Genomic DNA, 25,900 nt, shown 5'->3' on the forward strand with positions numbered 1-25,900 from the left:
TGATAGAAACTGCATAATGCCAGGCACATCGCCGTGGGGAGGGAATTCGACATCTTAGCGAATGACACAAAAAAGGGGGGTAGTGTGGGGTGGGTGGGAGGCCATGGCTCCGGGCACAAATTTCTGGGGGGACGTGAGGTGGGGCAGCCAGGTGCGTCCACAACAGGCTCCTTCATCAAGACCTGAGCCATTGGGGGACAAGGCAAGGTGCACCCGGGCTCGGCCTTCAGGCCTGGGGTGGTAGCGGCGCCTCTTTCTTCTTGTGACCAGCGAAGGAACGCCCGCGTACCTCCCACCCCTGGGCTGGCTGAGAGGAAGGGAGTGTGGGCCCTGCTGCTGCCGCCCACTGAAAAGAGGTGAGAGGCTCCACCTGGATGGGGAGGGTGAGAGGCAGGCGGGGAAAGAGCAGTCATGTTCTCCAGTCAGACCATTGCGGCTCGGTCGCTCCAGTGGCGTTGGCGGTGAGGGCTGGGATGGTACAGCAGGCTCTGTTCAGCCTCCATTAGGGCGGTTCATTAATATTTTTTTAAAAAAATGCCTGCTCCAAAGGTCTTATCTTACTACACTAGGGATTACCGTATTTTTTTGCTCCATAAGACACACTCTTTCCCTCCTGAAAAGTAAGAAATGTGTGTGCAAGTGGGAGGCAGGGAGAAAAGCCCCCAAGAGCCGCGTCAGTCCCTTCTCCCTCCTCGTAGAAAAGCCCACAGGAGCCGCACGCTCTTTAAAGGGTGTGCCGGCTTCTGCTGGCTTTTTTAGGAGGTGGGGTTTTTTTAGGAGCTGCTGGCTTTTTTAGGAGCGTGTGTGCGGCTCTTGGGGGCTTTTCCCCCTGAGGAGGGAGAAGGGCAGCCCGTCAGTGGGATGGGATACAGGCTCTGCTCAGCGCTCCCTTTTAAAATATTTTTTTTCTTGCATTCCCCTTCTAAAAACTAGGTGCATCTAATGGTCAGGTGCGTCTTATGGAGCGAAAAATGCGGTATATAGCTATATCCGAAATTTCATGCATATCAGTTAATATCTTGACCCTCCTCCATGAAAACAGCTGTTTACTTGGCCGTTTTCCTATGTCATGAAGGCTGAAATTTCAATTCAGGGGAGCAGGGTCAAGATATTAACTGACATGCATGAAATTTCACATATAGCTATATAATCCCTAGTGTAGTAAGGTAAGACCTTTGAAGCAGGCATTTTTTTTAAAAAAAAGTTTTTTATGAACCACCCTAGCCTCCGTGCCTCACCCTGGCATGCCCCCCTCATGCTCCCACGCACCTCGGCCTGCCTACACACACCTGGGCACCATCAACCCATGGTACGCCTCTGGACACAAAGAAGGCTGTCGCCCTACCTTACATGAGCAGCCAAGTCTTTAGCATATGCACCGCCAGGGTGCAAAGATCTGGCCAGAGCCCCCAAATTTAGTTTAGCCCCCAAATTAACTTTGATTAGAAAGGAGGAAAAAGAAACAAACTTTTTTATGTGCTCATTTATTTACAATACGCTTATACTTCAGTATACAATACCACCACACTTAAACTTATAAGTATTGTTTAGGCACGTACTTAGGAGAAACATCAGTCGTGTCAAAGTGCTGCTGACCCCACTGCCGCATAGCAGCTCAATACAATACGTAACATAATATTTTGATGTAAGAGTTAATTTCATGTGCATGGCAGAAATCGAGAGAACAGAAATCGGGCTCCGGCAGCGTGGCAGCAGCGGGAGGCCCCATTAGCTAAAGTGGTGCTTCAGGTTAAGAACAGTTTCAGGTTAAGTACGGACCTCTGGAACGAATTAAGTACTTAACCTGAGGTACCACTGTATGTATTTTGTTTTTCTTACTTGATCAAAATTATTTATTATTTCATAACAGGTAGATGGTTAAGAACTTAGGCAGCTTCAGCAGCGGGCACCTGGCGCCCCCCAGAAATTGGCGCCCGGGTGCCCTGCACCCCTTGCACCACCTGGTAAAGACGGCCCTGTACGTGAGCATCTGAGGGCAGAGAAACCACTAAGAGGATGGAGGTGGTCTTTCAGATATTTGAGGCCAAAGTCATTTAGGGCTTTTAAACATTCACTTGAGTGCCTTGAAGTGGCTCCAGATTACCGTATTTTTCACTCTATAAGACGCACCAGACCACAAGACGCACCTAGTTTTTGGAGGAGGAAAACAAGAAGAAAAATATTCTGAATCTCAGAAGCCAGAACAGCAAGAGGGTTCGCTGCACAGTGAAAGCAGCAATCCCTCTTGCTGTTCTGGCTTCTGGGATAGCTGCACAGCCTGCATTCTCTCCATAAGATGCACACATGTTTCCCCTTACTTTTTAGGAGGGAAAAAGTAAGTCTTCTAGAGCAAAAAATACGGTAGATCCCATGAGACTGCTCAGGAAGCTGAGTTCTGCAGATTCCTCTTCCACCCACAGATTGTCCCCATGAGAACTATGAGCTCTACCCGTGAGCTGTGGCCTCTGAACCTACTTCTTTGTAGGTTCACAGTTAAGCGTGGGGCCTGTTTGTTATTACCCTGAGCGCCCGTCTTTCAAAGTGTCTCAGCAAACATTATCCAAAAAAAGGTCACGTTAAAGCGTTGCTCGTTGAAGTGGTTTGCAAAGTGCGAACCACAATGCAGGAGTCAAATAAGAACAGAATAACTTGTCCCAAGGCTAGGGACGAAGGGGAGAAATTTGATTCCGTTCACATTTAAAGACAAAATGCCCAACTTTCAGAAACAATTCACAAACGGAGCACAGCCATCCTTTGATATTGGCGATTTCTGCAATGCAGTTGTGCATTGTGCAAAAATGCATATAAAGTGTGCATTAAAATGTACCTATTGTAGAAGGTAGCATATGAAAAGGCATTTATACATTGGGGAAATTCACCCAGCCATCTCATTTCACAGTCTCTCTCCGGTAGTAGACAGCCTCCGAACCCCCACAAACACAGCATGGTGACTAACTTTTCCCCCTCTCTGTCGCCAACAGCCTTTAGTGCTATTGGGTTATTTTGTCTTTCTATATGGCTCATACTGTTCGGATACTGCCAGGGAGATAAAGTCCATCATGGCCCAAGCCGTGTGCCGGACGATCCATCGACCTCCCGTAGGCACGCAGTATCATCGATTAGCGACACGAGTTTCTAGAAAATATCTTGCCACATTCCAGAGCTCATGCACACTCTTATCAGCAGATAATTGACAGCAGAAGTCGCACTCAGGAGAGCATTATTTACAAGCTTTATTCAGCGTTGATCAGAACAGAGAAAGACATGACTGCCTGCGTCAGTGTCTCCGACAGAGAGAGAAAAACGAAAGCAATAGCAAACATAAACATCCTGTGAACAGGAAATACGCAGGCTGTGACACAAACATCCTGCTCCCTTTTAAGGTGGAACGGAAATATCCGAACACATACACACTGATAAGACTTATTCTCCATGGATCGTTTTCAAAAGCCGTCTAAGCTGGCAAACCTTAATCAAGCGTATAATCCAGTTCACAACCCACAAAATTAAGCCTGGATTTCAGAATGAAAAGTCCCGTTATCCATTGCTTTTGGCAAACACTGTCTATAGTAGGAGAGAAACGGGGTGGGGTGGGGAGTGGATCAGTCCAATGGTCGATTTAAGTCCCGCATCCTGTTCTCACTGGGGGGAAGCAGATGCTTGTGGGAAATTCACGCACAAGAAAACTCTGCCCTCCTACAGCTTCCAGCAACTGGTGCTCAGAAACATGACAGAGCACAGACATGGTGGCTGTTAGCCATCGAGAGCCTTCTGCACCATGAATTTGAAGATTAAAGTCATCCAAGTTGGTGGCCATCACTGCGGGAGTTTAACTATGTGCTGCATGAAGAAGTCCTTTTTTTATCTGTCCCTGAATAATAATAATAATAATAATAATAATAATAATAATAATAATAATAATAATAATTTATTGTTTATACCCTGCCCATCTTCCAACATTCATCATCACTGGATGTCCACAAATCTAATGATAAAAATCTAATTTTAAATTGTTGTAGCCTGCCCTGGGACCTACTGGTGAAGGGTGAGCAATATTATCATTATCATCATTTATTGCTGATCAGTCCTCTTTTTGTCTTGTTATGAATTAATGTTTTTTAATGGAAGTGAGAGCTGGACCATAAAGAAGGCTGATCGCCAAAGAATTGATGCTTTTGAATTATGGTGCTGGAGGAGACTCTTGAGAGTCCCATGGACTGCAAGAAGATCAAACCTATCCATTCTTCAGGAAATCAGTGCTCACTGGAAGGACAGATCGTGAAGCTGGAAAGGGCCCCCAGGGGTCATCTAGTCCAACCCCCAAGGCAGGAATCTCAACTAAAGCAACCTCCGCTTTCAAAACCTCCAAGGAGAGCCCACAACTTCCCAAGGTTTTCCCAGCTAAGTTATACTCATAGAAGACCCATTGAAATTAATAAATTTCGGTGAGCTGTGTCCATTCACTTCAACGGGTTGTTAGTGCAAGACTAGTCCTACTCAGAGTAGACCCATTGAAGATAATGGGCATGACTCACTTACTGTAGGTTTATTAGTGCCTATGAGATCATATTACCCCATATATGCCCACTTGAGCACTTTGATCTGCAGAACTGGCACTGTTGCAGGTTTTATTCTGCGTTTGCCAAGAAATTGATTTTTTGGAACTCACTGCCTATTGATAGCAAGCAGACACTTTTGGGCATGTGTGTTTCAATGTGACTTTTAGCTTATCGTTGATTTAAATCCTTTTTTTTTTAAGGTTATAAATAGTTGGTTTTAACCAATAATTTCATTGTTCTATTCTTTTTGTGAACTGCTGTTACAAGACTGCTTTAAGGTTGGTTTTTGTTTTCTTAAAAAGTATTATATACTTTTTGTGAAATAATTAAATAATTTCCAACAGGTCTACTTTGAGCTACACTAAATGTCTTTTAACCTTTTTGTACACGGTTTGTATTGTATGTTTTTATGTATTTTCAGTGCTTTTCTTCTGGGCAGACGCAGGTTTACGCTTACCCCTAAACATTTTGTGAATCTAAGTTTGGCCTTATTGAGGGGCAGTATTTCAATATGAGTAGGAAAATGAGAGTACCACTAAATATTTTTTAAGAAAAAAAGCACTCTGCATTTTTTTATATAAATGCCCTAAATATTTTCAGAAATGGGGGGGATCAAACCTGCTTGGCAACAGTCCAATGAGTCTTGTTATAGATCTGGGGGCGCAGGGGTGGGGGAGGGAATCCTCCGAAGCCCTAGGAATGAAGGAAATGTTTGGATTTTGATTAATTGGGATATGGACTAAGACACCAAGTGTAGAGCTGGGCCAGACAGGAAAATCCTGGGCTGGCTTATGCAAGCCAATCTTGATAGCTACAGCTATCAAGAGTACAACAGAGGCCATTAACAAGACAATGGAACTCCCCTGTCGCCCCCAGGTGTGAACAGAGACTGGGGATTTGGAAGGTTGCCAGGGTAACTGCTCTGGGGGAGGGCAAGGGGTTTTCTGGGAGGTAAAGGTAAAGGGACCCCTGACCATTAGGTCCAGTCGTGACCGACTCTGGGGTTGCGGCACTCATCTCGCTTTATTGGCCGAGGGAGCCTGTGTACATCTTCCGAGTCATGTGGCCAGCATGACTAAGCTGCTTCTGGCGAACCAGAGTAGCGCACGGAAACACCATTTACCTTCCTGCCGGAGCGGTACCTATTTATCTACTTGCACTTTGACGTGCTTTCAAACTGCTAGGTTGGCAGGAGCAGGGACCGAGCAACAGGAGCTCACCCCATCACGGGGATTCGAACCGCCGACCTTCTGATCGGCAAGCCCTAGGCTCTGTGGTTTAACCCACAGCGCCACCCGCGTCCCTTTCTGGGAGGAAGAAGGGGCAAAAAAATGCTGAGATCTATCTTGGAGAGGGAGGTGAAAAGTTCCCTGTGGGCCATGTTGCAAGATCTGGACTTCCTCCATGCAGACAGAAGGTGTAAATAGGTGAATGAACCATATTTCTTGAAGCAGACAGTCTCCGCCGTGTCTTCTATTCTCCATAGGGATACAGACCCTGCATGTGTGCCTGGGACCTGGGGGGGCGGCGTCAAGATGGCGATGAGGTAAGACGCATCTCGAATCCTCTTTAAAATCTGTGTTGTGGCTCCCAGCCTTGCATGTTTTTGCTCAAGATTGTATCAGGGTGTTGGAGCCCATGCCAGGAGTTCACATTGTCGATAACTGTAAAGCCTGCATCGTAAATCAGCTTTAATGAGCAGATAATTGTATTCTCCGGCAGCCTTGGAAGCAGCCTTCGACTTACTGGCTCTCCGCCAGCTCACATCCAGTTGTTGTTTTTTTATTTCTACCACCTTTTACTACCTTTTAAGCACCGCTATTTTAAAAGACTTATAACGATGGGCCAAGGCAAACGCCTAAGGGATTGTGACGAGGCTCTGCCCTCCCCAAGAGCCAAACAATTAAAAACCGACCCCCCCGTGCCTGGCAAACGGAGTGACCCCATTGAACTCTGCTATAGGGTGAAAACTCAGAACCGTTTCTACCCTCTAACGTCTCCAGAAACAACGTCAACACCAGAGGAATTATTTTTACCTCAGATTAAATCTGCGGACGGCAAGCTTGGAGGAAGAGGGTGTGTCCCACTGAGGGTGGTGCAGGACGCCGGAGCTGAGGACTGCGCAAGACAAGAACAACAGGAACATCTCCATCTTGTGGTCAGAACCCTTAATTGCATATTCAAGAAGATTGATGTGCTATCCTCCCAGCTATGTAACCTCGAACAGAAAATTGATAACTCCTGGTCAAAGTTTAAACCAACTGTAGACACGGGGGAATTGAAGTGCCAGAGGTCCATACCTTCAACCAAAAAAAGAAGTGTGATCCCTAAATATAAACCAAATCCTGCACTGAAACATCAAGCGTTGTCCCTGCAACCTAAGAAAATCTGCCTAAACATCGGGGCAGGGTCACCAAGGTGGCTTACTCTGAGTGGGGTTAAAAAGCACCTAAGCAATCTCCTAAACATAGAAATCTCACAATGTGATCTCATTGCAGTATTACCCTTGAACCAGCACCTCAGGCAACAGAAAGCGATGCTTGCGTTTTATTCTCCAAGGATTCCTTCAGCTACCATCAGGCAGAAATCACTCTTGGCTAGGTATGATATCATTCCAACAAGAGTTTTTATGGATAGCATGATCCACCCCCTTCTACTTGCCGGTCACGGCACGGAGCGGACTCGGTCGGAGAGGTCGGGAGTACCTCAGGACATCGAGCCTCCTCTCCCGGAGGATATCCATCCGCACCGAAACTGGATTTACCCTACGCCCCCACGAGCCCTAAAGAAACCCACTGGCGCAAGTAATTCTCTGACCCCGCCGGAGGAAAGAGAGCTTTTAGCCACCTTTGGCGACCTTCCAACGAGAGAACAACAAGAAATAATTGATAGACTAGAAGTACTTAATCATCAGCTCATACATGTCCAGAAGAACGGAAAAGTTCTGCCCACTTTTCAGGATAACCCTGCCAGCTTTTCGGAGTCGTGCTTTAAGGAAGCAGGAAGTCTTCCTCACCTTAGTCCTGCTCCTAAACCCATGCCTCCCCCACTTGTGGGCAAAACCCACTGACGCTTGGCAGACCCAGGTCTTGCCCCACAAGTTGGCCTCTCACCTCAACTCTTGATAAATTTTGACTCGCCCTCCAAGAGCCCCCCGCTGAGGAGTGTAGCTCAGAGTTCCTTCCACCAAAACAATTCCTTACCATCTAATCCATCAATGCCGGAACTGGAGTCCTCTTATTCCCCTGAGCGGCATAGACCCGACATACAAACGGTACCAGTACGCCGAACATCCCCTGTACCTTCACCAGCATCAGGTCATGGGAGTGCTCCACCTGTTAGGATATTTCCGTTCCACCTTAAAAGGGAGCAGGCTTTGTGAGTAACAGAGTCTGCGCATGTCCTGTTCACAGGATGTTTATGTTTGCTATTCCTTTCGATTTCAGTCGGTTGGAGTCACTGACTCAGAACGGTCATGTTTTTCTTTGTTCTGTTCAACGCTAAATAAACTGTAATTATGCTCTTCTGCGGTGCGAGCTTTCTGGCTGTGTTTTCTGCTGATAAACAGTGTGCACAAGCCCCGGAATGCAGCCAATCTATTTCTGAGGCTTCGTGTCGCTAACTGCTGGATCTGCCTGTCTACGGGAGGCCGATGGATCGTCCGGCAGCCGGCTTGGGGGCTCAGATGGACATTATCTCCCTGGCAGTATCCCAACAAAAAATGGCCCGGATTTGATTGAAGACCCGGCCGGACATATAAACCAAATGGTTTCATCGGCGACCTTCAGCCCTCGCGGTGGGGCAGTCTCAGCAAATCCAGTGGAGTTTCCCACTGAAGTGGCCGCCCTTGGGTTACCCAGCGGGAGACCCGTTTTGTCGCCCCAGTCAGAATTCTTCACTACCAACTTCAAGACTATGTACCTTCAGCAGGTGCCTGCCATGCAAAGTAAAATAACTGACTTTTTTGTGGGGTCTGCCCTGCCTCCAAAGGACTCACATCTCTCCCTGAAATGACAGCGAATTGGGCACAACAGGAACTCCCCCCTATCAGTCCTCAGCTGGAACATTGCGGGCTGGAGGGGGGAAAAACTTGACCCAGAATTCTTGGAGTATATTAACCTGTTTCATATCATCTTGTTCCAAGAATCGTGGGAAGTAGAGAAAATTGCCCTAAATGGCTTTGAGCTTCTAGAACTCCCTGCCTGCCCCTCCCTGAAAGGAGGCCGCCCTAAAGGGGGCCTAATAATAGGCATCTCCCTCAACCTACATTCTAAACTTACTCTAGTACAGGCCTTGCCTCCTTACGCCCTTACCGGACTGATTGCGGGGGGAAAGAGCTCACTTCTAGTTACAAATGTTTACTTGCCACCTGGGGGCTCTTCCTCCGAACTGGGCTCTAAATGGGGCTCGCTAGAAGAGCATTTGCTCTCATGCTATGTTAAGTTTCCTAACACCCCGGCCATAATAGGTGGCGATTTTAATGCCCGCACAGCAGCAAATTGGGACTCGCTAACCAAAGCCAAATGGTGGGTTACCCCAAACCTTGATAATTATGAGCTGGAACATATCATGAGGAGAACTTCTAAAGACCAAAGAGTTAACGAGGCTGGAGTACTCCTCTATCAAATGGCCATCCGTTTAAATCTGGTCCCCCTAAATGGAACATGCCTCCCTGATATTCCAGGGGATTTCACTCATCTGAGCGTTAAATCAAACAGCGTTCTCGATTACCTGCTGGTTTCCAGTGATCTACTTAAGTGTATCTCCACCTTTAAGATCGAGAATGTACAATCTAGTGATCATCTTCCCCTTGTAGCCAAGCTTTCCCTGAACTGGCAGTCGGAGGCCTATAGACATGCGACCCAGATGGTAACCAACGAATCTCTCCAAGTAAGAGGAATCAAATGGTCGGAGACCCAGGCTCAAAGGTATCAGGAATTCTTTCAAAAAGAAATCCTCGGGCCCCATTCCAACATAGACTCTGCCTCAGACGAGTATAGCATAGTGTTGAAACGCTTCCACCACCATACGACTGATCTTACGTCCTTCTTCAGGTTACCACCCAAAATATTAAATCGAAACGAGTATACTTACGGTGCCCCCTGGTATAATTCTCAGTGCAAACAAGCAAGACAGCGCCTCCGTGCTATATATAATGTATACAAGACCTCCGATGCATCTACTCTGCCAGCTAGTTATGCACAAGCCAAGCAAGTTTACAAACGCACGCAGAAAACTGCCAAACGCGAGTGGCAACACAATCGCTGGCAGGCCTTGATTACTGCTTCAAAACCACATAGATCCAGGGAATTCTGGTCTTTGATTAACAGAAGGGCGAGGAAATACCCAAGGGCAGTCATCCCAGCACCGACATGGGAATTGTTCCTGAAGAAATGTTTCTCACAGGCAGATGCTCCCTCCGACCATCTGATGCATCTGTTTTCCCACCTACCTATTTGGCCTCCCACCGATCCGGACGAAATAGCCAAGCTAATAGCCCAGCTGAAACCGGGCAAAGCCCCAGGGCCCGACCTGATCCCTGCTGAAGCCATCAAACTACACCCAAAATGGTGGGCTGACATCTTGGCCAAAACCTTCAACGCAATCAACGCTTCTGGTCTCATCCCCAAAATATGGAAGGAGGCCATTATAGTACCAATTCATAAAAAAGGTTATCTAATGGAGCTGGAAAACTACCGTAACATCAACCTCCTTTCGATCATAGGGAAAATTTATGCCAGCTTTTTGCTGACTAAACTATTGCGATGGGCAGATGAGACTAATCAGATTGGTCACGAACAAGCAGGGTTCAGAATTAAACGTTCTACAACTGATCATGCAATAGTTCTTTACCATCTGGCACGGAAGTACTCGTCCCCCCCCCCCCCGGGGCTACCTTTGTGCTGCCTTCTTAGATCTAAAGGCAGCCTTTGACAGCGTTCCTAGAAATATTCTTTGGGAGAAACTTGCGAAACAGGGCATCGATAGAAGACTTTTATGGCTTATAAGCCAGCTCCACGAAGGTACCCTTGCCAGAGTGAGACTTACTCCTGCGGGCGACCTCACAAATTCGATTCCAATAAACAAGGGAGTGCGCCAAGGATGTATATTAGCTCCCTGCCTATTCAACCTATTCATCAGCGACATGCGAGCACCCCTAGTCAACTCATCTCCAAGTACACACGCGCCTAGACTAGCGGATTACCGCTGTCCACTCCTTTTATACGCGGACGACGCGGTAATTCTATCTTATACACGTGTTGGACTAACCAGAGCTCTGAAGATCTTTGCCACGTACTGTCAACTCAACCAATTAACCATCAACCATGCTAAATCTAAGATTCTGATTTTCGCCAGAAGTCGGAGATTATACGAATGGAAGCTTGGTGGAGCAAAAATAGAGCAAGTCCTAAAATTTCAATACCTAGGAGTTATTTTTCAATACAATTTGGGGTGGAAAGCACAAATTCAACACCTACTCAACAAGGCCAAAACCCTGTCATATGCGCTCCTCCGATTTTTCTTTTCGGATGGAGCTTTGCATGTTCCCTCGGCCCTAAAGGTGTTCAAGGCAAAAGTGGTTACCGTGCTTGCTTATGCTGCCCCGCTCTGGGCCGTGATGACAGATCTTACTCCTCTTGAGACTTTGCAAAACCAATTCCTACGTCGGCTCCTAATGCTCCCCCTGTGCGTAAGCAACGCAGCCATCCGATTAGAATTGAAGATCGCATCCTTAGAAACTTGCCTGTGGAAGCAAGTCTTCAATTATTGGTTATCATTGTGGCACAGATTACAAGACCATTACCTTGTCCAATGCTTATGGCGAGATGAATTCTCCAGCCTTTGGACTAGAAGAATTCATGCCAAACTCCTGAGTTATGGAATCTCTCCCCTAGATTCCCTAAAACTAGATCAAATCACTGCTCAAAGACTGATCCGCCAAAGACTGGACAACATCGATTTACAGCGAAATTATATGCTGGGGGGAGGTGTTTGTTCGCCCCAGAACATTGGTATCACTTTAACTTACTGCGTTCCATCATACCTCTCCTCCCTTTCGACTGTTGCCCATAGGCTGGCCTTCACCAAAGCGAGGTTTAACGTTTTTCCCTCCAATGTCCTGAGACATAGATTCTCAAAGGGCCAAGCCTCTGCCATGTGCGAATGTGATAAGGAGACGCCGGAGTCGCTTCAGCACATTATGTTCACTTGCCCCTTGTTCAATGTGCCACGGGCAAATTTGTTGGGATTAATCATACAGAAGCTAGAGGGTACCCCACCAAAATTCCACCTTGCCCAAATCCTGCAGGATAAGGATATCCATACGACACTGAAAGTGGCTAGGTTTCTGGTCGCTGTCCTTACCCAAAAGCGCTGCCAAGGAGCACTACAAGTTAATTAAGGCGCAGCATGACATTCCATCCTTCCATTCCATACTACAGTATTTTATTGTTATAGTGGTGTTTTAGCGGCTGTCTTTTCCCACGTGCAAAAACTGTTATTTATGTCTTGTTTTTATCTGTATGGGCCTATGGCCGCAATAAAATTTCTCTCTTTCTCTCATGTGTGCCTGGGACCCCATGGGCTCTTGCCACCGCTTGGCAGAGGGAGGGGCAGGCACCCAGCTTTTTAAACAGTCTGCTCTGAGTAGGACTTTGCATTGTCTGTGAAATATGCTCGGAGTCGAGTGTGGATTTCATGCTCTTTATTCAGCTCATAGTAGTGAGGAATGAATGTTCCCCCAAAATATCTGCTTTATATACATTATTTACACAATGGGTCGCACGTGATTGGCTAATTCTGGGATTCTCCCGTGGGCCACCTGGAGCTGGATTGGGTGGCTCCTGCGGACCAATCATACTGCTGCATTGTTCTAGGACCAATCAGACTGCTGCATTCTGAATCCTATTGTTCTAGGACCAATCAGACTGCTGCCTTTTGGATCCTGTTGTTCTAGGACCAATCAGACTGCTGCCTTTTGGATCCTGTTGTTCTAGGACCAATCAGACTGCTGCCTTTTGGATCCTATTCAACTCAGTACATAACAGTCTGCCAGCCCAGAAATATGTTCAGATGCTTCTGCGCATAGCCTATGCACATTCAATTGTCTTTTTTTGTTGACCTTGTCAACAGGGATCTCCTTCAGCGTGGTTCCCATGTACCTCACAGAGATTGCCCCCGAAAACCTGCGAGGAGCCATAGCCATCACTGGCCATTTCTTTATCATCTTTGGTAGCCTGATGGCTCGCATATTTGGGCTTGACAAACTCCTAGGGACCCAAGAAGGTAAGTCTCAGAGATGCCCCCTTTGGCCTCTTGACACAGAGGTGGCTCACATTGCTTCAAGGGTCAACCCTCTAGCCACACCCACTTCTGCACTCTGGCCACGCCCACAAAGTTTGAATGTGAGCGTGGCCAGCCCATTTAATTTTTAAACCCACCCACTCACGCACACTTGGCATCCTGTCCAGACATGTAGTTATTGACATGTGGTTTAACAACCAATCCGTCTCCATAGGGAACTCTGGGAAAAGTAGCTCTGTGAGGGGGAATAGGGGCAACTCTCAGCCCCTTTTGCAAACTACAGCTCCCAGAAGTCTTTGGGGGAGAAGCCATGAGGGTTTAAAGTGGTATCATAGCACTTTAAATGTATGGTGTTGTCAGGGGTTCAGAAGCAGAGACGCAGAGAAGGGAGGAGACAGAGAGCGAGGGGGAGGAATACGAAGGAAAGATGAGTGGGGATGACGAACCGAGATCGCCGAGCTTATCCAGTGAGTCCGAGGATTCCCAGAAGGGAGCGCCAGCAGTCAGAGCAAGGGGGGAAAGCAGGGGGACACCCCAGGAAGAAGGGTCCAGAGAGGAATCAGAGAGCAGCAGTTGGAGATCGGGACCCACGTACCCAGACGGGAACAGCGGGGAGAAAGGGGACCAGATATCGGGTTCCGGAGGCTTTCAGAAGGAGGGAGGGCATGAGTCAGGAGTAGTCACGCCCACCTCGGGGAGCGACGAAACGATCAAGAGGAAGGTTGAGAGTTGGGCGCGCGCGCCAAGTTCAAATGTAGCGGAAGCTGGCGCAGTAAGCAGCCCAGAGAGTGAACCAGGTCCCAAAGCCCGCCGCAAGGAGGCGGAAGGGTCAGGGGGGTCCGCGTCAGAAGAGAGTAGGAAAAAGGAGACCCCGGGGGGCAGAAGGACCCAGAGACGGAGGGAAAGGCGCAGGAGGTGGAGCAAGGCTAGGGTATTAAGCTGGTGTGCTAGAGGCGGAGACTCAGACGGGTCTTCGCCGGTCTGACCTAGAAGAAGTAGGGCTGCATATTGCAGTTTGGAAATGGAAGCTGTAATCCAATAAAGACTCTTTTAACCTGAACGCTGGCTAACGTGGTCCTATGTGAGCTGGGACTGAGTGGCAGCCCTGACAGGTGTGAATTTGGATCCTGTGTGCAACATGGTGTTATATGAAAAAACTGCTCCTTTTTCCTTATGTGGCATTCCCATATAGAGTCCTTAAGTGGGTTCCCTATTGGTAGGAGAAAGTGACAGAGGCCAACCAGAGAATATTGAGAAGCAAAGCGCCTAGTAAGCCTGATCTTTATTCAAGGAACTGTTGCAACAAGCTCCCCACTCACCACACGCAGGAGGGAGGAGAACCCTGAACAATGGTGCGCAAGCCCTTCTGTAGACTTTTGAAATTGCCCACCCTGTAGCCCAAGACCACCCCCCTAAAACATCATACATACATCACAGAAGGAGCCGGTCTACAGCAGGAATCCTGTCTGCCAGGATACCTGATAATGGTCACTGATTGCATTACCTCGGCAGCCTGGGAATTCTTTTGTGGTGGTTAATACCTTAGTTCCTCAATCCAGGTCACAGGCTCACCCTATTCATACACAAATATGTCCTTAAGACAGGATTGGTAAGCAAAAGACAATGGGAAGGCTTTCCCCATTTGCCTCCCTGACTGCAGAGGAATATTTAAGGTCATTGGGAGAGTCAAAATGGCTTCAGGATTGCTCTCCCATACTATTTCAGACACATGGTCCATATATTTAGATATCTGTGTATTTATGAATATTTATTCTATACAGTGGTACCTCGGGTTACATACGCTTCAGGTTACATACGCTTCAGGTTACAGACTCCGCTAACTCAGAAATATTACCTCGGGTTAAGAACTTTGCTTCAGGATGAGAACAGAAATCGTGCTCCGACGGCGCGGCAGCAGCAGGAGGCCCCATTAGCTAAAGTGGTGCTTCAGGTTAAGAACAGTTTCAGGTTAAGAACGGACCTCCAGAACGAATGAAGTACTTAACCCGAGGTACCACTGTATTTGAGACCTTAAAATTCTTATAACAATGGTCTTCAGGTTTATGCCTTGCTCCTATAATGCTTGGTTTATATTGTTTGGTTATTCCTATCTAGTCATTGTTTGCTTTTTCTTTGTTATTGTTTGTAACTAAAACACACAAAAAAATATTTTTAAAAAAAGAAATTCACATTGAGGTGGCGGAACGGGGTGGGGGTGACAACACGCGCGACAACACACACCTTGGCGGGGGCCAGATACTGTCTCTGCTCTATGGATTAGCCACCTAGTTGTGCTATCCCATTTCATGTCTCTTCCCATCTGTGTGCAGGTTGGCCGTTCCTGCTGAGCCTCACTGGGGTTCCGGCATTATTTCAACTCATCTTCCTGCCCTTCTTCCCCGAAAGTCCTCGGTACCTCCTGATCCAGAGGCATGACGAAAAAGCAGCCAGAGAAGGTAGAACTGAATGGGAAAATGTGGATGTGGTTATTATCATCAGTCTTCATGCCCCAAACCTTTAAGCCCAGGGTTGTACGCCACTAATTAGAGTAGACCCACCGAAGTGAGTGAGCACCAAAAGCGCTGCTGTTTTCACTTTCTGTGCGAGGTGGCCTAAGAAGAGCCTGCTGGATCAGGCCAATGACCCATCTAGTTCACCATCCTGTTCTCACAGTGGCCAATGAGAAGGAACAAGCAGAAGATATAGAAGCATGATTAGTCGTGCCAACAGGGTAAAGAACAGCTTCTATCCATGGGCTGTTAGGCTGCTGAATGAAAAGATAACAACAGGGCAACTGACTTTCGGGTTTGGTGGGTGTGCGTCAGTAAACGAGGGAAATTAAGACTAAGAGAGCTGAGTGGGGGGTGCTCATGTAAACTCACTGTATACAAGTTGTACAAGTGACGATAAAGTATTTCAATTTCTTTTTAAAAAAAAAAATTATTAAAATAATTCAACATTAATACACACATATTGCGAATATACAAGCATACAAACATACATTTCATACAATCCTTAAAAATGTTCAAACGTACCTACACTGAATCCCAGAGACAATTCCTTTTCCCATCACCATCCACCACCCCTCATCCCACCTTTGTGTTAGACTTCCAATCTACTCAATTGCAATTTCTTTCCACTTCTATTACTTTCTTTCACACACCTTTAACCTAATTTCATGCTCCTTTTTCTATTATCCATCTTCTTTAGTATTTCAGTATTTAAAACAGAACTTGTTTATTCTAATAGGAGTTCTGATTTTTCAATATGGTCTCAAAGGAGAAGATAGAAAGGCACTGGAAGGTGTTTAAAGGATACTTGCAAAACCATATCAATTTCAGTTTCAATTCCGGACCTGAGCATGAGCCCCTTACCCTCCTGTGGTTTCCCGCAACTGAGATTCAGAAGCATTCCTGCCTCCAACCGTGGAGGCAGAACACAACCATCAAAACTAGTAGCAGTTGATACTATAGCCTTCCTCTCCATCAATTCATAGAATCATAGAGTTGGAAGAGACCACAAGGGCCATCGAGTCCAACCCCCTGCCAAGCAGGAAACACCATCAGAGCACTCCTGACATATGGTTGTCAAGCCTCTGCTTAAAGACCTCCAAAGTAGGAGACTCCACCACACTCCTTGGCAGCAAATTCCACTGTCGAACAGCTCTTACTGTCAGGAAGTTCTTCCTAATGTTTAGGTGGAATCTTCTTTCTTGTAGTTTGGATCCATTGCTCCGTGTCCGCTTCTCTGGAGCAGCAGAAAACAACCTTTCTCCCTCCTCTATGTGACATCCTTTTATATATTTGAACATGGCTATCATATCACCCCTTAACCTCCTCTTCTCCAGGCTAAACATGCCCAGCTCCCTTAGCCGTTCCTCATAAGGCATCGTTTCCAAATTTGCCCAATTCTCTTTTAAAGCCATCCAAGTTGGTGGCCGTCGCTGCCTCCTGCAGGAGAGACTTTGGTAGTGCACTGAAGTCGTTTCTTTTGTCTGTTCTGAATCTTTCAACATTAAGCTTCCTAGGATGTCGGTGAATTCTAGAGGGGGGGGGGAAAGAAGCTTCTCTCCATCCACTTTCTCCATGCCACATGTAGTTGTAGCACAAGGGAATTTGCAGGGTGCCTTCCGGACTCCTGCTACTTTGCAAGAGGGATTCCTGTGCATCCTTGAACAGTTTTGCACATTGAAAGTGATTTTAAAATGCTCTTTTGCCCTAGGACAACAAATCTCCTCCTCCTTTTTTTTAAAAAAAAAAATCGACTTTTGGTAGTTTGGAAAGTGATGGAGGAAAGCATGGAAAGAATGAATGGTTCAAGGGAAATTGTAAAAACAACCCAAAAGCAAACCAGAGAATGCTCCTTGTCATATAACAAAAGTAAAGGGACCCCTGACCATTACTTCCAGTCGTGACCGACTCTGGGGTTGCAGCGCTCATCTCGCTTTTTTGGCCGAGGGAGCCGGTGTACAGCTTCTGGGTCATGTGGCCAGCATGACTAAGCCGCTTCTGGTAAACCAGAGCAGCGCATGGAAACGCCGTTTACCTTCCTGCCGGAGTGGTACCTATTTATCTACTTGCAGTTTGATGTGCTTTTGAACTGCTAGGTTGGCAGGAACAGGGACCGAGCAACGGGAGCTCAGCCCGTTGAGGGGATTCGAACTGCCAACCTTCTGATCGGCAAGTCCTAGGCTCTGTGGTTTAACCCACAGCGCCACCCACGTCCCCCTTATCATATAACCACCCCGTAAAGATATCTGAAAGAATGTTAAATATAGACTGATTGTATGCTGTAGTCTAATCTTTGCATAAACTGGCTATGTTCTCTTTAGGCTCAGTGTTGAACTCAGCAGGGGGGAGGAGGAAGATGGGGACAAAGCTAGAACTCATTGGTTTTACTCACCATTGGCTCTAGCGCCTCCAGCCGTTCGCTCTGGCGCCCCCTACTGTTGGCCTCCCTGACCTCTGCCATATCAGTTCCGGCGGGCACCAGCCTCCACTGCTGGATGAGGCAGTGTGTACAGACTGGGGGTGGGGGGGCGCTAAGAACCTTCCAAATGCTGCTGAGCCGACATGGGTGGTCTGTGGCACTAGTAAGCCAGTCATCTCCTTCCACACAGCCTTGGTGAAGCTAAGGGGCTGCGACAACGTGGAGGATGAAATCGAAGAGCTCCACGAGGAGGACCTCTCTGAGGAATTGGAAAAGGATATGGACATCTTTACGATATATCACTTCGATGACATATGGAAACACCTCGTCTCTGCTGTCGTCTTGATGGGCGGGCAGCAGCTCACTGGCATTAACGCGGTAGGGCAATCTCCCCGAGGAGAACGGGCCTTTTCGGTGGTGGCTCCTGCGTGTGGGATGCTTTCCGCAGGGAAGCCTGCCTGGTGCCCTCGCTGGCAGATTTGAGGTGCCAGGCAAAAATGTTTTCAGCCAGGCGTTTGGCCTTTAGCCTAGAGAACTGTAGATATTGTGGCCTCCTATAGTGGGTGGGATATTGAGCAGTGAAAAATGCCCCTCCTCACTGGCTCTCTGTGGAGAACCGAAATTAAGACTGAAAAAACGATAGAAACTGAAATGGACAGATTTGTCTGTATCCTGATAGGGGGTCATCATTCAGCTAAGAATGTCTGTTTTTCCTTTCAGGCCAGCTATTATATGGAGATACTCTACATGGCTATGGGGTTAGAAAAGAAAATTGTCGGGTATATCAGCATAACGATATACATTTTGCTTATGTTCATAACTCTCCTGGTGGTAAGATTCTCTCTCATTTCTACATCAACGCCGACGTGACGAGCTCCAGATGTTGTGGCCTACAACTCCATAATCCCTAATCATTGGTCACACAGGCCTTTAGCCTGATGGGAATTGTAGTCCAAAAATGTCTAGAAGGCATCACTTTCGTCTCCCCTGATATGAATGTTTAGCTCCTCCTTGTAATGCTTCTACCCTCGGCCTACTCCAAAGGCCAGCACTTTTATAGTGTGTGTCTGTGTTAAGCTGGCTGAGTTGTTCCAGTTTCCTACAGACAAACTACAAGTCCAGGTTCAGATGGCATGCAAAGACAAACCATGGCTTAGCTCACAGAGGAGGGGCAAAATGGCTGCCATCGCCTCTCCAGAGATCTGGGTGGAATCTAGACACATAAAAAACGCGGTGGAAATGCTTTTGAACAAAGTTTTGAAAAAATTATTGTATTTGCCATAGCTCACCATCGCCATCTAGTGTCACATTTGTATAATGCACTTTACAACCCAGTTTAAACATTTTATTTGCAGCTGTATAGCTGAGTGCCTGGTTTCGCTTAGGGTTAAGTAAAAACAGAGCTTCCACCTCTGGGCCCATCCAGGCTGTTGCTAATTTCGGGTGGGATTCAGATGGGCTCAATCCCCAGTTGCATCTCCAGGTAGGGATGGGAATGTACTCTGCCAGAAACTCTGGAGAGCTGCTGCCAGCCAGTGTAGTCAATACTGAGTTCAATTGGCTAATGGGCTTCACTCAATATAAGATAGTATTTTATATTCCTACGTCTGTAGGGCTATAGTTCAATGGTAGAGCATCTGCTTTGCAGGCAGAAGGTCCTAGGTTCAATCCCCAGTATCTCAAGGCTAGGGAAGACACCCTGGCTGAAACCCTGCAAAACTACTGCCAGTCAGTGTAGACATTGCTGAGCTAGAGGGATGCAATGGTCTGACCTGGCACAAGGGAGCTTCTTAGGTTCCTAATCACATACTAGCCAATGAGCGGCGAGAGCTGATTGGGAGGTTTAGCGCAACAAACCCTCTTCCCAAAAATGCGGGAAGCAACAAGGAAATGCACTGGAATTATCTAATCTCCCTGTAAGGTAATGAATATGACCACCCATTAAATAGCTGACATCTCCCTGCAAATAAATCAGAATGTATGCTCAATAGGCAGGCCATCTTGAAGCACCCTTCCTCTCTCCTTCTAACTTCCCTGTTTTTTGTATCCGTTAGATCCGTTTTGCTGATTCTTCGGGGCACAGAAATCTCCTACTCAGTGGCTTGGGGATCTGTAGCATCACCTGCGTCCTCTTAGCCATGGCGATTGAATTACAGGTCTGTATTGCAAGTCCGCAAACTCTTGATGTCTGACGCTAAGCACCCACCAGCGCGGTGCCCTCACTTCTTGGGATAATGGTAATAATAATTTATCTGTTGCATTTCTTAGTGTTTTTTGTTTGCAGAAAGTAAAGTCCTCAAGGGACTTGCAATGTAAGACAAGAATGAAAACCAAAACTGAAATAAAATAAAAGCTAAAAGCATTCTTATGCATGAAACAAAGAAGGCCACAATATCCCAAACTCCCCGAGCCTGGCTGAAAAGAAACATTTTTGCCTGGTGCCCCCAAGTAGTTAGTGATGGTGAACCTCCCTGGGAAGAGAGCATTTCATAAGCAGGTGCCACCACTGAAAAGACCGTTCTCCTGTTGCCACTCTATAGAGATGGCACATGGAGAAGAGCATCAAATGATGAATGATGCTGATTTTGTGTAGTGGATGCTGCTTTAATGGAAATTATGGGTTGCAGTCAACTGAATCCTACTCAGAGGGAACCCATTATAATTATGTGGTGTGGTGGTCAGCTGGTGTGGTGCAGTGATTAGATCAGGGGTCAGCAAACTTTTTCAGCAGGGGGCTGGTCTACTGTTCCTCAGACCTTGTGGGGGACCGGACTATATTTTTTTGGGGGGAAATGAACAAATTCCCATGCCCCACAAATAACCCAGAGATGCATTTTAAATAAAAGCACACATTCTACTCATGTAAAAACACCAGGCAGGCCCCACAAATAACCCAGAGATGCATTTAAAATAAAAGGACACATTCTACTCATGTAAAAACACGCTGATTCCTGGACCATCCGCGGGCTGGATTTAGAAGGTGATTGGGCCGGATCTGGCCCCTGGGCCTTAGTTTGCCTACCCATGGATTAGATTGTTGGATTGGGGTGTGAGGAGAACTGGGTTCGAATCCCCACTTGGGTCACAAAGCTCACTGGGTGTGACCTTGAGGCCAGCCTCTCCGCCTAACCTACCTCACAGGGTTATTGTGGGAGAGGGAGAATCATGTGTGTGCCACCTGGGCATCCTCAGAGGAAAAGGTGGGATAGAAACGCAATAGATAATTAAATAATAAATGAAGAAATCCATTAACTTCAGTGCTGCATACCAGCCGAGATGAGCTAAAGTCCATTAACTTCAGCGAGTCTGCTCTGAGTTGGACTGGCATTGGATAAAACCCTATAATTTTATTTATTTGTTCATTTATTTCTACAGTCACGGAACATGAACATTTACACATTGACAAAATGGTAGCTCTATGGGGGAAGCTCAGGGATTTCTGGCACCAAACTGCAGTTCCAAGAATTGCTTGCAGGAGGTAATGACAATTGAACTGGTATAAAACTGAGAAATTTTGCAGGACAGAGCAGATAGGCTGTTAATTAAACCATGTTGTTGTTTTATTGTTGTTTTGATTTCCTTCCTCCCAAAGGAGCCCAGGGTAGCACATGCAGCAATGATAATTTTTTAAAAAAACACACACACAACTCAAAGCAATTTTAAAACACTCTAAAACCAGTTAAAAACCTTTTTATGTATAAAAAAACAGTTAAAAACACTCTTAGCTGGTGATCATAGGGTTGCCAGGAGCAGTGTCTTTCAGCCATTAAATGCCTAGGTTAAACAAGAGTGTTATTAAATTCCTGAAAGTAAGTAATGAAGGGAGAGGGTGAGAGATGCGCCACACCAGGGAGGACATTCCACAGGCAAGGAGCCACCACTGAAAAGGCCCTGTTGTGTGTCAACGCCAGCTGGGCAGTCCCCAGTGGCACCACCCCCAACAGGGTGCTGATCACCTGCTGATCACCGTAGGGTCTGAGATGGTTGATACTAGGGAGAAGAAAGCACCACTGAGTTCAATGGAGCTTATGCCCAAGCATAGGAACACAGTCACGGTCCTATTAAATAGGGTTTTCTGGTGATAATGATTGCAGTAGTGGAGTATCTATGTCATTTGCAACCACAGCACTGTCTCTGCCTGAACTGTGAGTCCCTTTCTCCAACAGAAGACCATCTGGTGGATGTCATATGTCAGCTCATCTTTCGTTACCCTCTTCCTCATTGGACAGTCCATCGGGCCAGGTAAGCTCTCTGATGAAGATGATTTATGAGACTTGTCCATCTCTTGTTACACTGAGCTCTCCAGTACAGTGGTACCTTGGTTTACGAACTTAATCTGTCCCGGAAGTCCATTCTTAAACCAAAGTTTCTTAAACCAAGGCGTGCTTTCCCATAGCACCAGGGGACACAATTTACACTCAACAGGAAGCGGAACATGTTCTGCTTCCAAGGCAAAGTTCACAAACCAAAACACCTACTTCCGGGTTTGCAGCATTCTTAATCCAAATTGTTCATAAACTAAGCTGTTCTTAAACCAAGGTACCACTGTATTGACATAGTTGGACAAAGACACACTCAGTCCGTAAAAATATATGCAATGCCACACAGACACACCCCAAACAGCTGTGTAAGTGTGCTGCCAAACATCATCATAAGTCTGAAGGGGAATCCAACATTCGTGCTGCTCAGAGTAGATCCATTGAAGCTAGCAAACATGGCTAACTTCAGTTCGCTAATTTCAGTAGGTCTTTTCTGAGTAGAATTTCACTGGCTACAACCCTAAGTCTTTACCTGGGCCACATTCCCAACCATACATTTAAAGCAGCATCATGACACGTCAAGCAGTCATGGCTTCCCCCAAGGAATTCTGGGAGCTGTAATTTGTTATGGGTGCTGAGAGTTATTGGGAGAATCCTCTACTCCAGGCATAGGCAAACTCGGCCCTCCTTATGTTTTGGGACTACAACTCCCATGATCCCTAGCTAACAGGACCAGTGGTCAGGGATGATGGGAAGTGTAGTCCCAAAACATCTGGAGGGCCGAGTTTGCCTATGCCTGCTCTACTCCCCTCACAGAGTTCTCTGAGAAGAAGAGTTGGTTGTTAAACCAGTCTAAGAATTTAAGTTCTTGGGGAGGGGGGCGGAATAGGGGCCTCCTAGCCACTCTCTGCACCTCTAACAAATGGCAGCTCCCATAATTCTCTGGAGGAAGCCACGACCGTTCAAAGTGGCATCGTAGCATTTTAAATATATGGCCAGGATGTTCAGGGCTCCTTGAGGAAGCACAAGAGATGAGTAGCATAGATAAACTTCCCTGTTTAGGGAAGTTTTTTAATGACTGATGTTTTAATGTACCGGTACTTTTAATATTTTGTTAGAAGCCGGCCAGAGCGGCTGGGGAAACCCAACCAGATGGGCGGGGTATAAATAAAAAATTATTATATTATTATTAGCGAAAATGAAAATGGGGCATTCTCTCTGTCCTGGCCCAGATCCAGTTGCAGTGGTGATTGTAGCAGAGCTGTTCCTTCAGTCATCCCGGTCCACTGCCTTCATGGCTGGGGGCTGTGTTCACTGGTTCTGCAAATTCGTTATCGGAGTCGTGTTCCTTCAGATGGAGGTAAGTGGCTTTGGCTAATACATCCAAGGTTCTCTTAGAAGAGTCCCAGGTCATCAAACCTGAGCTTCCACAGACTCCACCTGCCATGAGGCGCTATTGGCGGCAGCAGCAACAATGTTCTATGCTTATGATAACATTTTATTCTCCTTCTAATTGTGCTGTTTTAAATGTGCATTTGATACTTGACTTCCTTTAGCAATGTTTTCTTTTGAAATGTTTAAGATAATGGTTTTTTGTGCGTTGACTTTGCTGCGTTAAATGTGCATTCTGTAGCTGGCCTCCTTTGCAATTAAGATAAAGATTTCCAAAATTCTCAAATTAGATAATTACATAACGACTATGTTTCATAGATTGGCTTCCCTCCCTCCCACCTACCCACCCACCCCTCCCTATGTTTTTATTCAAACCCTTTTCTGCTGCGTTATATAACAAACTCTTCTCTATTACAAAAAAAATATCCTTCTAGTACAATTATTTTATTGTTTTTCGTCCACTGCTCATATCTCAAATCCTGCCTGCAATTTCATTTGGCTATAATGCTTTTTCAAATAGTCCCAAAAAGGCCTTCACTCATCTATTAAAAAGTTTGTCATTTCGATCTCTTGGTTTAGCTGTCAGCTTTGCCATTTCTGCATAGTCTTTTACTTTCAGAAGCCATTCCTCCTTCAGAGACTGGTTTTCTGAAGCACCTGCCCCCTCCATTTAACCTTGCTTTAGCTGTGTTGAAGAAGGGTGTTAAGTTGTGGGTGAGCCATATCAGACGACACAGCGATTCTTTAAACAGCTCTTGTTTATTCACAGGCCAGAACAGAACAGAACTGAAGGGTTCAGCCAGCCTGCTTATATAGAGCTCCACTAGAATTCAACAGTAACCATTTTCTGTAACTATCCAATCACTGAACGTCACTTTCAATCCCTTATTTGCATATGTGGACCTGAGTGAAAACTATCTACAGTATCCCCCTGCTGGCCCAGGGTGAGAACTTCAGTACATAACAAAGGGTGCTTCAGAGAGCGGTTTGCCAAACCGCTCTGAGAAGTGCCTCCGATCTCTGCCCCGTTAAACAGCTTGCATGGGCTGCCTGCTTGCTCGCTTGCCTGCCATTATGCACGAGTTGGTGTGGCTGCTACTATCTGTAGCTTGATGACATTCGCTTACACACATTCCATTTCGTGCTCTTTCTCTCTATCCTTTTCTCTCTTTTCTCTCTCCAGATACACATTGAGCCTTACAGCTTTCTCCTCTTTTGGCCTCTCTGCGTAGCCATCTTAATTTATGCCTTCAAGCAGATCCCGGAAACCAGCGGCCAGAACTTCCTGGATATCAGGAGGACCGAGGCAATCCGAATGACCAGGACCCTCCTGCTCATGCAAATCTCAGAGGACTAGAAACTTGGGAGACAGTCCATGCAGCGATTTGGAGATATTCTGTTTGGTTGGCCCATTGGTGATCGCAGCAGTTTCCCTTCTGGTCTGACTGAACAGCCTGGACTTTATTCCTTCTTTTTCCTACACTGGACTCCGACTGCCACCACCTCTCACTATTGGCTTATGTACCTACCTGAAGGGTCATAGGCTACCCATCCGTGCTTTAATCAGCCTTAATAAAAGCTGGATCAGCCACTCATGCAGAGACACAGCAGGGAACTTCATTTCTGGATGATGCGTCCAGCTCTCAGGCACCTATAATCCACATATGGGGGACCAGATGTCTCCAGATGTTGCTGAACTGTGACTCCCATCACTACTGGCCATGGTGGCTGGGGCTTATGGGGGTTGGACTCCCACATCAGGAGTCCCCCATCCCTCCCACAACATCACGAGTTCCCCATCCCTCCTCTAACAGATCTAGAGTTATGCCCAATGGCCATCCTACTCAGAGTAGACCCGTTGAAACTAATGAACTTGGCTTCCTCAATATCTTTTTTCAAAAGAAAAAACTGTCTAACAGGCTGTTTTTCTATTGGTGCTTATTGCTCAGCCTTCATTATCATTATTACATTTTTGTTGATAATAACACATGCTGTATAAACTGAAGTATAATAATCATAAATCCACGTGTGATGTATATCCCTGTTTCCAGGAAGTCTGTGTGTTTCTTTTCATAGAATCATAGAATTGTAGAGTTGGAAGGGACCCTGAGGATTATCTTGTCCAACCCCCTGAAATGCAGGACTATGCAGCTGCTGTCCCATACGGGTATTGAACCTGCAGCCTCAGCATTATCAGCACCACGCTCTAACCAAGTGAGCTATCCAGGCTCTAACAACCACAAAATTACAATCCTGCCTGTTTCTCCAAGGAGCTGAAGGCAGCATCCATGGTTCTCTCCTCTATTTTGCCCTCACGACAACCCTGTGAAGTAGGTTAGGCTGGGAGATGGTCCCAAGGCCATCCCAATGAGCTCTCAGGTACTCTTTGCTGTGAGAAGCCACACTGATGCCTTTGCCTCAAAGGCCTGAGGTAAAAGTGTCCCTAAGGTTTCTTAA

General features: G+C 46.4%; 1 protein-coding gene across 1 annotated transcript; it reads left to right on the forward strand.

Moving 5' to 3' along the window:
* Positions 1-7,197: 7,197 nt before the first annotated feature.
* On the forward strand, positions 7,198-25,451 carry LOC308572381 (solute carrier family 2, facilitated glucose transporter member 5-like; the record flags this gene model as incomplete). The annotated part of the gene is made up of 9 exons (XM_081168362.1): positions 7,198-7,363; positions 12,693-12,845; positions 15,194-15,319; positions 17,983-18,170; positions 18,513-18,623; positions 19,847-19,948; positions 21,959-22,034; positions 23,284-23,411; positions 24,627-25,451. 9 exons carry the CDS (start codon positions 7,198-7,200, stop codon positions 24,798-24,800), a joined length of 1,224 nt encoding a protein of 407 aa, XP_081024488.1. The 3' UTR covers positions 24,801-25,451.
* Between the last annotated feature and the right edge of the window lie 449 nt (positions 25,452-25,900).

The sequence above is a fragment of the Podarcis bocagei genome (assembly GCF_964188305.1).
Source record: "Podarcis bocagei genome assembly, chromosome: 13".
In the NCBI taxonomy this organism is placed as follows: Eukaryota; Metazoa; Chordata; class Lepidosauria; order Squamata; family Lacertidae; genus Podarcis; species Podarcis bocagei.